Source organism: Echeneis naucrates, chromosome 4 (assembly GCF_900963305.1).
Source record: "Echeneis naucrates chromosome 4, fEcheNa1.1, whole genome shotgun sequence".
NCBI classification, from domain to species: Eukaryota; Metazoa; Chordata; class Actinopteri; order Carangiformes; family Echeneidae; genus Echeneis; species Echeneis naucrates.
Window position 1 is genome coordinate 9813067 of NC_042514.1, and position 13562 is coordinate 9826628.

Genomic DNA, 13562 nt, shown 5'->3' on the forward strand with positions numbered 1-13562 from the left:
ATGGCTTGTAGGGATGGATGATATTGCGAGACCTGAAACCTTATCTCACTTTACTCACCATTTTGCTCAGTTAAGACTAACTGTATTGCCATTACTATCAATATTAGTAGTATTGAACATGTTTGTGTCAGTTGAACCGCTACCTTCTTGAGCAGGAGATAAAGTGCTAACAGTGAGAAAACCCTGACATTTACAGGTAAACTGCTGAAGACCAACAACGGAAAATGTTTCATCATCTTTGGATTACAAACTTGGACAACAAAAACGAGAGTCTGAACAAAACATTAAGGGTCCTTGAGGATGAATACAGGCTGAGAAAACTGCTGCTTTAAAATGTTCAAAACAGGGCTCTGACCAAAAGGTTCTGGAAGAATTGTGAGCCTTGACTACTGACTGCATGCATTCACAGTAATTTTTGGCATTTACGTTTATAGCCTACTCACTGAAGCCAAAAGAAAATACCTTGAAGTCTCTCTGCACTATCTGCAAGATAGTGACACAACAAAAGTCATCTGGAAGAATCCTTGTGTTTAATTATGTTGTTAATATGAATGTATGTGCAGAGTGGTACAGCAACTGAAAGCAAAAACAAACCACACAGCTGCTGTTGGCTGTGACTGATAACACATTCCTGGAATAAACTGCCTTCACATTTCTGTAAAAGTGAAAAATGACAAAATGACATTGGTTTATTTTCTTTAGTTACTGGAAGAGAAACGTTTACTCAAACAGTGCAGTATAATGCAATGAGAGAGCTTTCAGTATGACAGCTTGTCTTTATTTAACTCGTGCATGTGTAATCAAGACAAGTCAAGTTAAAGTTTATTTATACGTTATATTTAAAATGGCAAAAGTTGACTGGTTATAAACAGTTATGAACAGAAACAGTTTCTCCTCTTTCCACGTCCTCTCGGCTTGCTAAACATGCATGCCTGGGGGCATAGGCAGTGTAGTACTACATAGCAACTATACTGGTATGTATTAACTTTGAAGGCAGTCCCATAAAAAACTGAAAAACTGCTTCTAGCTACAGTACCATAAAGGCAAAATGCTGCAAATAAACCTAAGGAAAAAAAAAATCAATATTAGTTAGAATCAGTAGTAGTAAATCTGAGAAAACGTACTTAATTTAAGAAGGATGCACTCCAATGACAATGATTAAATGGATAAACCAATAAAAATAAATGTTATAATGATCATCAGTGAATCAGTGTAGAAACTGTGGGGTTATCGGTTTGGATACTTCGCCATCTTGTGGTGGCGGATTTTACCATGTACTTCCGCCATGGCCTACGTCATATCCGGTTGTGCAGCAGCCATTTTGTCTGTTCGGGCAAGTCTACCCTGACAGTTGTGAACTGCAGTTCCACCTTTGGAAACACTTTGAAATGTTGTTGTGGCTTCTCTAATTCGCATTATCTGCCATCCGAGCGCCGTATAAAATTAGCATCTCGGTTTTACATGTCGGAAGGAGGAGCCTCCTCGTCGAGATAAACCCATAACCGGGGAAAACACGGGCTCGACCGAGACATGTCGTGTGAGGAAAGCTACTTGGCCATCATTCGCTATCTGACGGATGAACGGGAGCCGTACGCGCCGGGGACGCCCGGCAACACCAAGAGGAAAATACGCAAAGCAGCGACCTGCTACGTCGTGAGAAACGGGACTTTGTTTTATCAGCGTCGGCTGAAGGGCCAGAATGATTTCACGGAGCTGGAGGTTGTGCTGCAGGACGGCCGGAGGAAGGAACTCATCAGCCAGGCGCACATCATGGAGGGAGGGGAGCACCTGAACCAGCAGCTCACCTGGGAGTTCATCTCTCAGAAGTACTGGTGGAGAGGTGAGACGCCGAGGCCCGCTGCTGGTGTCCGGGAGAGGGACCGCAGAGGGGCGGCCAAATGAGCCGGAGAACCGATGTAAACAGTAACGCCAAAATTAATATGTATATTTGGGCCACCGTTTCCACTTCACAGACTCTCCACGGCGACATCCAGTGGCTAGTTCATGGGTCAGCTTCCTGTCCGGATTCTTTACTGTCCTTTATGCCATTGGATTTCATCAATAAGGGCCAAAACACGTGCTAACAAACAAACACATTTAGACACTATTAATGGTGAATCCACAACTTAGCCGGTTAAGTCTCTAAGTCTCTGAAGTTTTTATTGCCTTCGGCAGGACTTGTATTAGCACAAATACACAGAACAAACAACAGGCAGGGTCATCTCTTAAAATGGGAAATACTAAGATCATTAAATATGTGAATGGAGGGGGTCCATCGTGTTCATAAAGTCCATTTAAAACCCAACCCTAGAACAAATATTACATTATGGCAATCATCTCAAGTCCAAGTAACATGACTTCTTCTTTCAGTATTTCCGTACAGTCCCAGATTGCCAGACACTCACAGTTCAGCCATTCCCCATTTCACTGGTTAGTCTTATATATTTGTTCAGAATAGAAAATCTGGATAAAAAGTGGCGCAGGGACAGCTATAAAGCCAACAAATTCACTGTTTTCTATGGGATCTCATTGTAACCTGTTAATTACTTAAAACAAAACAGTTTGGTAGTTTTAATGGGTATTTTTAGCTGTTTTTAAACAGCTCAGCTCAAAGCAAAAAATAGCATGATTAGTTTTATTAAAATGTAGTCTGCTTCAGTCCATCAATGGCATAGTGGGTAGAGCGTATGCTTCATAACCAGGATGCTGCTCCAGTCAAAGTCACTTGCCACATGTTATTCCCCCATTTGCTGTCATTCAACGTTTTCAAACTTTATTAGTGTTCATTTGATCAGCTAATTATTTAAAAGTTATTTAGATACAATTGTGTGTTTCCACAGCAGCACCAAAAAAATGTCCTGAGACAGCTCACAGGAAATGCTGTGGCTGGCTGTCACAAGTGAAAGACCTCTCCCCTCTGTGACACCCTCAGGTATCCTAAAGAATGTGAAAGACCACATCAGAGAATGTAGTCAATGTCAGAACAGGCGGAGCACTGATGACGGCGCTGGACCTCGACTCTTTTCCCGGCCAGTGAGACGCAGGGGGGCTGCCAATGTGAATGATGAGGATGATGAGGATGAGGAGGAAGAAGAGGGAGATGATAGTTTGTTCTCAGCTGATTCGTCTTCTAATCTGAGAACAAAGCTAATGAAGACGATGCCCAAGCATGAACTGGTCTTTGTGAGTCTCAGTAATCTCTCTTCATTGTAAATACAATGATGTGATTTTTGATTTCTCTGCAATTGATTCTTTCTTTAAAATAGTCTTTGTGTGTGCTCTCTCCAGGTGGACAGCAAAGGTGAGGTGAATCAGTTTTTGCCCAAACACAGCCAAACCATGTTGGACAAACTCAACCAGCAGCGTCTCAGTAATCACTTCTGTGACATCACACTGCTGATTGAAGGGGAGGAGTACAGAGCTCATAAGGCTGTGTTGGCCGCTTGCAGTGAATACTTCAATGAGCTCTTTTTTGAGAAGGGTGCTGTATCCACACATGAAGCTGTGGTCGATCTCTCTGGTAGGTCTTCGTTTCGTTCATGCCTGTGCCAGATATTCTGCTCATTGGTTTGAGTTTTAAGCTCAAGTCCTCTCTCTGCAGGTTTCACCAAAGCCAGCTTCCTCCCGCTGCTGGACTTTGCGTACACTTCGACACTGACATTTAACTTCTGCATCATGGCTGACATTGCCAACCTTGCCAGGCATTTGCTAATGACAGAGGTGTTGCAGATATGTGAGTCTGTACATAAGCAGGTGGAGGAACAGAAGCTGACAGTGTATCAAAGAGGAGACGTGCACACAGTGGTGTCGAGTCAGTCGATTCCTCGAGAGGGCTTAAAAGATGAGTCTGATGCCTACATGGTGACCATACAGAGCGACGGCAGAGCTGTGGTCACTCAGAGCAGTGTCGCTGTCACAGCCGAATCTTTGGCCTTTGTAGCTCCCTCAACTGAGGCCTTCATCCAGCACCCGGTGGCAGTTGTGGCTGAAGCTGTAGAGAGAGACAAAGGGCATGACGGGGAGGCAGTTGAGAATGAAACAGTGGCTCTGATCACTCACAGTGGGCAAGCAGAGTCGGGAGAGACTGTCACTCTTATCTCACATAGTGCAGAAGGGATGGAGGGGGAGACGATGACTGTGGTCACCCACAGCGGACAGGCTGGAGCTAGTGAGTCCCTGGCTGTGGTGTCAGCTTGCCTGGCGATGGAGCAGCCACAGGTTGCGGAAACAGAAACCTTTGTCCTAAATGTGGAACCTGATAAAGACAACTCACCGGAGGCCATCAAAGTGACACCTGTAGCTGCTGCTGAACCAGCAGCAACACCTCAGGAAACTGAGGAATCATCACCTCCACCCCAGAAACGCAAACGAGGCCGCCCAGCCAAGGTGAAAAAGTTAGTGGAGATAGATGAGCCAATAGAGGAGGAGGATCCCTCTGCTGATGAAGGCCAAGGAGACAAGCAGGAGATGGTATCGGATGACACCAACAAAAGACGTCTCCGGCAGCGCTCTATTGCTGAAGGTGGTTATGCTCGGCTTCATATGGGACTAGAGGATGAAGAGGAGGGGAAGAAAAGTTCTACCCCACTGCGTGCTCCTACACCTAAGGTATATTTGTTATGTTCTGATGGCCATTTTCCCATCACATTTTTTAAGTGACAATTTGTTCAAGTAGCTATGTGTATTTGTAGGTGGGTCCAAGGACTGGGAAGAGGGGAAGACCACCAAAGCAGCCAGTTGAGAATCAACTTAAAGGACCACCTGAACCTGCACCTGCACCTGAACCTGAACCTGAACCTGAACCTGAAGCAGAAGCAGAGGCCACTCCTGAGGAGGGAACAGCAACTGGAGAGCTCAAAACAGCAGAGGCCACAACAAAGGTAGCAGAGCCAGAGACTGGAACGAGCCAAGAAAAGCCCCCAACAGAGAGTGCTGTGGATGGAGACCACACATGCTCAGAGTGTGGCGTGTCCTTCCAAAGACGATACTCTCTCATCATGCACACATTGAAACACGAGAAAGCTCGAGGGTACAAGTGCAGTGTAAGTATATGTGTTGGTCAGTGCATCATGTTCAATTATTAACATTTTCAGTGAGCAGGTTCTCACGATGATTTCCATGTGTCCTTGTAGCTGTGCAATAAAGAGTTCCAATACGCAACTTCCCTTCGTGCTCACCTGGCCCGACATAAGCAGCAAAGCAGTCAGCGAGCACCCATCGCCAGATCTTCACTAGAACAGAGCATTGACGGGAAGGCTCAGAGCAATATGGATGACAAGAGTTCATTGACACACACAAGAAGAGAATTTGTGTGCGACATCTGTGGGAAGACGTTACCAAAGCTGTACTCTCTGCGAATCCACATGCTCAATCACACTGGCGTGCGTCCTCACTCTTGCAAGGTCTGTGGCAAGACATTCACCCATAAACACAGCCTGAAGATGCACAGAGCACTTCACGACGTGACCAAACAGTTCCAGTGTGAATTCTGTAAGAAGTCCTTTGTGAGCAAGAGGAGCATGGAGGAGCACACCAGCCTCCACACAGGTCAGTACGCACTGCTATGTCTTCCTTACCAAACAGGCACACCAGGGACATTGAGAGCTCTTGTTCCTCATTGGCTGGCAGATATGATTCAATAATATTCAGTCATATTCATCTCATGCATCTCATGTAGGTAAGGTTTGTTCAACATTGTTTATTCTTCCTATTAAAAGGATGGATAATGTTGGTAAATTAACAATATTTTTACAGTCAAAGCTTCCAAAGTTGGAGGCAAAGAAATGCCTAACTGCTCTCAGACCTTTCCTTGGGTGTGTTGTGGGAAGTTTTTTTTATTTATGTAGGCGGTTGAGATGCCTGTTTCTGTCATTTCAGTACAATGGAGGGAAATAGAATATGTGTGTTCAAACAAATGTGGGTTTTAAACATATGACATACTGTTAATCATTCAGAGAGCAAGATGTTTAATTTCCAAGCTGAGAGAAATTAAAAGCTTCAATCCCTCTCTATTGTATTGTGGTAGAAATAGGAATTCAGAGCTCATAATCACAAAACCTCAGCTAACGCTGTGAGTGTTGTAAAAATTATTATTTCAAACCTTGTTCTGGAGCCATCAACTAGTGTCTTCATTGGTGAATGAGTTTACTTCAATCTCCTAAGGTCAATCACTCAACAAAGGAAAGTGTAAGATTTGATTGATAGTTCAATGAAGATGCAGAGTAGATGCTTTTTTTGTTGTTGTTTTTCTTCAAAGTTGAAACTAACAAGTGGGTCTTTTTTTACCATTAACTGCTCAAGTGATGAAAAACCTTTCATAGTTTTGTTTTTCTTGCCTTTTTCTTTATTTAAGGACCTGACACATAACAACCAGCTTACAAAGGCCCTTATATTAAACCAGTAATGCGTACCTCTTTCCCTGGAAGTTTAGTTTAATCCTTTATTGCCACTGTTAACATTGTTGGCAACATTAAACTGTTAAAATCAGTTCAGCACCTCTGTTGCTACACGGCAGCAAGAGACAAATAAAAAAAGACGGCAGACAGTATACAATAAATAAAAACGGCCCAAGTACAAACGGTATAGTAACAGGTGCGGTAAATTAAAGGTTCTGGGTATATTATATATTGCACTGTAAGGTTGTTTTCTTTGTATCTGTTGGTAAGTTTCGATTTAAAAAGAAAACCAAAAAGGATAAAATCAATTCAGCAAAATCAGAGTAGAATAATGTTGTCATAATCTTGTGGAAGGGTTTTCTCAGACACTGTTCTTCCATGCAACTTCACAACTTGCCTTGGTTTTACTATTTGTAAGATTATACACATTTCACTCTTCATTGCTTACCATAAACCAAATCTACAGGTGAATCAAAGTACCTCTGCAACACATGTGGCGCTACCTTTCATCGAGCCTCAGCTCTGAGTAAACACCTGAAGAAGCACCAGCCTAAACCTGACGTCCGCCCATATGCCTGCGCTCAGTAAGTAGCTCTTCATGCTCTCATCAACAAGCATCTCTGAGCAACAGTGATGACGCTTAAATCTGTTGTGGCCACTCTGCTTCATCCCTTCTGCAGCTGTGAAAAGAGGTTCTATGAAGCAAAGGATCTGCAGCAACACATGAACAAGCACATGGGCTTGAAGCCCTTTCAGTGCCAGGTATGTGGGAAATGCTACAGCTGGAAGAAGGACTGGTACTCCCACGTCAAATCCCACAGTGTGGCTGAGCCCTTTAAGTAAGTCTAACAGCAGTGACATACACATTCAGCTCATGTTAACAAGGCTGCATCTTCAACCGGTTTGTATGTCTCCTCAGGTGTAATGTGTGTGGGAAGGAGTTTTTTGAAAAGGCTCTGTTCAGGAGACATGTGAAAAAGGCCACACATGGGAAAAAGGGACGAGTCAAGCAGAACCTGGAGAGGGAGTGTGAGCAGTGTGGGAGAAAGTTCACTCAGCTGAGAGAGTATCGACGCCACATTAACAACCATCAGGGTGAATGTCTGACTCACTTATATTAGAGCATTTATATGCCTTTTTATGGTGCTGATGCTCTCCCTGTCCCCTCTCTTTAGGAGTGAAGCCATTTGAATGTCTGACTTGTGGAGTTGCCTGGGCCGACGCTCGTTCTCTGAAGCGTCACGTCCGCACCCACACAGGAGAGCGACCGTACGTCTGCCCCATGTGCCAGGAGGCCCACATCGATGCTCGCACTCTACGTAAACACATGGCCAAATATCACAGTGACAACCTTCCCGGTAAGATCATGCTGGAGAAAGACACCCTGCAGTTTCACAACCAGGGCACGCAGGTGGAGCACGCTGTCAGCATCCTGGCATCCGACCTACCTCCTGAGCTTCGCCCCGCTCAGCAGCCAGCAGAGGAGATAGAGACAGTGCTGATCACAGAGGAAACGGTGGAGGCCGTGGAGGCTGTGCAGGCTGTTCAGGCTGTGAATGACGGCTCCGTGGCCACACTCTCAGATCAGGGGATCATGCAGGTCGTCAACTATGTCCTGGCCCAACAAGCTCTAACGGGGGTCAAACTGGAGGAAGAGCCTGAGGTGATACAGACCATGGAGGTGGAGGTGGCTCATGTGGCTGAGGTTGAGTAACTGTGTCCCAGAGACCATGATTCTCCCACACAGGCTGGTCATAGTTTCTCACAGGCTATACATAAAATGTACCTAAATGTAAAAAGATGCATATTTTTCTGAAAATGTACATAGAATAAGTGGATTACGAATGAAGTATTCACTGTATGTCCAGCCAGAACCGAGTTTGTGCATGCATCCACATTTCCATGTTGTGTGTAAATGGTTAGGTATAGGGGCCTACAGTAACCAAATGAATTAATGCTTTACAAGTCTATAAAATCTGGCACTCAGGAGAAATAAAGGTAGAAAAGGCTACATTTGTTTAAACTCTCCAGTCGATTACTCCTGTTGTTGGCAAAACAGCCGTGTCTTCACTGTAGAAAACCTCAGCCATCACACTCGCCGTGGGCTCATTTACTCCATATTGTCAGCTTGAAGGTCGAGTGAGTAACTAATGCCTTTGTTAATCATTTGTTCAATGCCATCATCACGGTATGTTTGCAGGATTGTTTCTTTTGCTCTAGATGTTTAAGAAGTTGCAGTGCAGCTATCAATGTTGCTAAAATTGCCAGAACATAGTAAATAATTTTCATTTTATTAAAAATAATTTTGAGGCTGACATTGCGAGCCCCTAGTTTTATTAGTTTCCATGATTTGGTTTTCCTCATCTCCTTGCACTTATTGAATAGATTTAGTATGAAAGACTATCTCGTTGCTCTCCGACTACACCAACGTTCTAGTGATGTCCCTCCCTTTCAGGTCACTTTCACTTTGACTGTGATGATGATTTCATACAACTTGGTATCCACGTCATACAATAACTTCACGCAAAGGATCATTAACATGCAATACAGCAAGTATGGATATTTATTTCAAATTTTTATCAAAATACCCTTGGTATAATGCAACATATTTACAAGACATTGTACAAAAATATGAAAATGTGAATGTTTCTGCTTTCTAACAACGCTGAGCATTTGAAGCAATGTTGATCATGGGCCATAGGCTGATGCAGGATACACACATACTGTTTGCACTCGTCTAAATTAATACAAACGTTTTCTCTGGTAATGCCACCAGGCAATATTCACATCAGTACACTTTGTTCCATGTTGAAAATCGTGTATTTTCTTGAGGGAGACTTAAAAAAAAAAAAAACAACTATACAAATTTATATACATTTATATCATTATCATTGGCCAGTTATCAAATGAAATAAAACTCTACTAAAACATGGTTCAGGATTTAGAATAAAATACTTTTGATAGGAATCCACTGCAAGAGCTAAAGCCTGCTCTTAAAATGCAAATCATCCACTTTTGCACTGCAGTAAAAAAAAGAAGAGAAGAAAAAAAAAAACATCAGTCATCTCTGCTGGAAAACACTGGGTCAAGAGCATTAGGCCTATATATGGCTACATCAAATGAACGACCATCTCATTTAAACACATACTTCACAACCTGACACAAAATGGTGGTGCATTGGTCTCAGAACAAACATTAAAAAAAAAAAAAAAAAGCTAAATATAGTAAAGTAACAGCAGAAAATAAATTGCCCATCAACTGACATAATACTTCTGACAGGAAATGTTTGAAATGTACAATCATCGCTGACTTCCGTCACAAATGAAAAAAAAAAACATTGTACTTTACTATCCGTACAACCATTTAGGTGAAAACTTAGAAGTATTACAAACTAAAATACACGTTTGCTACGGCCCATAGTACAATATTAAGCCCTAAAAAGCCCTTTAATGCAAGTTTTGTTTCCAGTCAACCTTTAACATGGGAATGAATCAGGAACATTTAACAAAACCTCAAAGCAATCTTGAAATCCTCAGCATTTCTTAAGTGCTCTCAAGAAACTAGAACATAATAAAATGCACCTTTGCCCAACACCATTCATTTCTCTGCAACAATGAGAACCAGACAACAATGAAAATAAGTGCATTTCTATGTGAATATGTAGTTTGTTCTCAGCAGGATTCGCGCTAATACCAGGTTTTTTCTTTCTTTTTCGTTTTTGTTTTCGAATGAAATGTTCCAGTGGCAGGCATAAAATGGGAAATGGCAAAAATTGAGAACAAGACAAAGGTCGTCTTACTCTCCCTCCTCCTTGATGCGCTGCTGTTTGTTGCGGCGGGAATCCAAGTCGAAGGAAAAGTCGGACCACTCGTCGCGTGGCGGGAAGGATATGGTCTGGCGCAGTGTGAAACGCACGGCGTCAATGACGCGCTCGCCTCGGGCCTCAGAGGCGCCCACGCTGACAGTGGAGGCCCCACTGGTGGTGCGAACTATGTGGGGAGGTGGGGAAAAATCCATGGCCTGTCGGTGCTCCATGATGCCCTTCCAGATGATGTGCTGGAACTCTGCGGGGATCTTCAGCCTGGACAGGTCCTAATGGTCATTACATAGGGGAGCGTTAGTATTCGCGGGGGAGGGAGGGAGGGAGGGAGGGGGTGGGTGGGCACTCTTCTCTCTAACCCATCATATGACTCGTGTGGGATAGACAAGGGCTCACCTCCATGTTATAGTTCTCAATCTGGTAGATGTTGGTTAGGCCCTGTGCTGTGAAGTAGTCCAAGCAGCCTGCGCAGCCCAACCGTATAAGGAAGCTGGTGGAGGAACAGAGAACCACATTTACAGGTGGGAATATTTCATTCTTCATTTTACAGCATACTCTGGAACGAGGTATCGCAGCTTATCAACGAAGTTTGCTTTTGACTTTTAAGACCAGAATTTAAAGAAGTTCTAGTTATCAACTCTTGAGGCTCTCTAAATACTTACGCTTTGCTCTCTTTGACTGTAGTTAGCAAAAAAAAAAAAAAAATAATTTTTGAGTTACCGTATTCATTCAAGGTATTGTTTTAATTTGAGGCAACTCATTTAATGCATTTCAAAAATTGGATTAGTTTGTAACAATTTATGGCCTAACTCTTATTTAATAGCTCTTCTTAAATAATATAAATAATGAAGAAATCAGAAGTCAAAAATAAAAAAGAACAAGTTATGAAATCACTAAAACTTAACACATTATTGTGAAATGTTACATTTTAGTTTTTAAATTCACTCTTATTTGGTCGTAGAAACGTTTTCAAAATTGTTTTGTGAGAGACTTCAGAGATTAAATTAGGCAGCATAACTATTTCTTTTTCCTTGCCAGCTAGTTCAGTAGTATGTGCAGCTGTGTTAAACGAAAAAATAAAGGAGGAGTAGTTAGGGACTGTGCAAGTACTTTTTTTAAATACAGCGGTAGCTTATAATTGGTCAAATCAGAATTACTTTAATGTCGTCAATGCAGCCAACAGGACTAACTGGCTAAATTTGGCAGCAGTTGTTGAAAGTGCTAAACGGGGTTGGGAGAGTGGGAGAGGGACTGTGACGCCGCTGTCACAGGAAAACAAAATAAAAATATTCTCTTTGCAAAAAGACAAAGAATAATTTAAAAAAACGACTCTGTGCATGACTGAAAATAAGAAACGAATCAGTAAGGATTATTCGTTTTCACAATTTGAACCTTTTTGGCCTCTTCTATATAAATATTAAATTAATAATGCCTTTTGGATTTATTTTCTATTTAAAGCATGGGGCCTTCATACATTTTAAAGCAAATCCACAATAATAAAAAAAAAGGGTTGATGCTTTTCACTGTGGTTCGGTGAAGTACCTGGAGATGCTGCTGTCCATGGGGTATGGAGGAGGGGGGGTACAGTGGGAGGAAGGCACCAGGGGTAGCTGTGGCTGCAGTGCATGTGTGGGGCTCAGTGAACTCATGTCGGCATTCATGGGGAGGTGAGTGCCCATCATGGGAGTCACTGCAGAGACAAAAGGAGCTACCGTAAGCTGTCTTATAATTCTCTGGGATTTCGAGATGATGTAATGTCAAATTATACAAGGGAATCGGGGGGTGGGAGTGGGGGGGTGGGTGGCATGCAGGGGTCGCTGTCAACATGATGCATAATGCATCATAGCAGGTCCTGCGGAGGAGGACGTTCTTTTTCAGTGGGGAGCTGTGTGTGTCTGTGTGCGTATGTATATGTATGGGATGGGGGCGGGGACGGTTCTTCACCTCCCCTCCTGCCTGCCTGGACATGCTCCCCTCATACGGATACAATATGCCCAGGATGGACAGGATGACTGAAGGGTGGGGGGGCTACAGAACAATATAGAGGGGAAACAAAGGGCCACACTTACTGTCAGTCAGGCCTCCAGACATGCTGGATGGGGTGAGTGTGTTACGCTGCTGGGGGTTGATGAGCTGGCTGACAGAGGGCAGCTTGTTGACTTTTCCATGAGTTGGGGAGCTGGAGCCAAAGGAGGGCTGAGATGGCATGGAGGTCCTGAGGCAGGAGAGACGGGGTGACAGACCGTTACTATTATCATCTTTCAACAATATTTAACTCTAAACCAGCCAAGTCACTTCAGTGGAAACAGCAATAACTGATTTCCATGAAAAACTTAACTACGTGTCAGTTCCACAGAGGGGGTTTTCTCCCCATTTCGATTTAATGAAATAGAGGAACAGTAAAAGAACAGAGGTCAAGCAAAAAAAAAAAAAAAAAAAAGACATTTACTGCCAGTAAAAAGGTCTGGGGCCACAAATGTAACAAAATGGTCTGTTTCAAACAGAAGTCACAAAGTCAATTTGCTCTGCACGTAACAAAGTGAACACCTGCATTTTCTATTTAAAGTTTTTATTGAGGAAAGTTAAAAACAAACACACAGACTGTCCTGCAGTGATTTTATAAAACATGACCAGCATTAGCAAAAAGCTCTCTCAATAATAAAGTCTCTTATCCCCAAAGTCCCACAAGTTAGATATTGTGAGTCCAGCTCTCATGATGATGCAAAGGCTAAACACATTCAGTTGAACAAGCTCTTAAATCAAATAAGACAACAAAAACAAGCATTTTAGCTTGACTCCTGGCCAAAGTCAGCCAGATTTAAAGGCTGAACGGATCAATATTTCACTAACAGAGTGCGCTACACAAACATGATAAACAGAGATCTGATGACACAATGAGGACATCATCACAATAGGCTAACTTAGAAATATCATTTTGAGGGAGAAAAATAATGCATGCAAAAATTATAATCTACATGTTTCAAGAAAAAACGTCATCGGAAACAGACTTTACGGATTATTAAACAAAGAACAACTTTGTCCAGCATGTAGGGCTACAACCTCAACACTGTTTATAGTTTGCATGACCTCTGAACAGCAGCAGCAGCATCAGGTCTTAGAAACAGAAAGTTTCAGCATCAGAATCCCAGGAAAGGAGGAAATTTCGGAGATCAGAAAAAAATCAAAGTTGATAAAAAAAAAGGAGACAGAGAAGGGATCCGTGTATCAGGGGGAGGAGGAGGAGGAGGAATGTGGGGCAGAGTTTCAGGAGGAGCTGCAGCGTCGCCTCTGCTCTCCTGCAGGTTCCAGGAGCTGGCTACCAAGACGGGTTTTTACCAGACTGCAGG

At 42.9% G+C, this 13562-nt stretch overlaps 2 protein-coding genes across 9 annotated transcripts in view; one reads left to right on the forward strand and one right to left on the reverse strand.

Annotated features, from left to right (window-relative positions):
- Positions 1-1530: 1530 nt before the first annotated feature.
- On the forward strand, positions 1531-9769 carry zbtb11 (zinc finger and BTB domain containing 11). Its single transcript, XM_029499913.1, has 10 exons — positions 1531-1840; positions 2933-3183; positions 3289-3520; positions 3602-4608; positions 4692-5042; positions 5133-5547; positions 6862-6979; positions 7076-7234; positions 7315-7490; positions 7571-9769. The coding sequence occupies exons 1-10, from the start codon at positions 1531-1533 to the stop codon at positions 8107-8109; spliced, it is 3558 nt and encodes a 1185-aa protein (XP_029355773.1). The 3' UTR covers positions 8110-9769.
- The window catches only part of tp63 (tumor protein p63), a 48041-nt gene continuing 43408 nt past the window's right edge, over positions 8930-13562 (reverse strand). For 5 of the 8 annotated variants that reach the window (XM_029499914.1, XM_029499916.1, XM_029499917.1 and 2 more), the window contains 4 exons: positions 12285-12430; positions 11758-11905; positions 10612-10705; positions 10191-10487 (listed from right to left, as the gene is read on the reverse strand). In XM_029499914.1, coding sequence (XP_029355774.1) covers positions 10191-10487; positions 10612-10705; positions 11758-11905; positions 12285-12430 — 685 coding nt within the window. Of the gene's footprint in view, positions 10488-10611; positions 10706-11757; positions 11938-12268; positions 12431-13562 lie in introns of all 8 variants that reach the window. The other 3 variants (XM_029499915.1, XM_029499918.1, XM_029499922.1) reach the window with 3 other exon arrangements.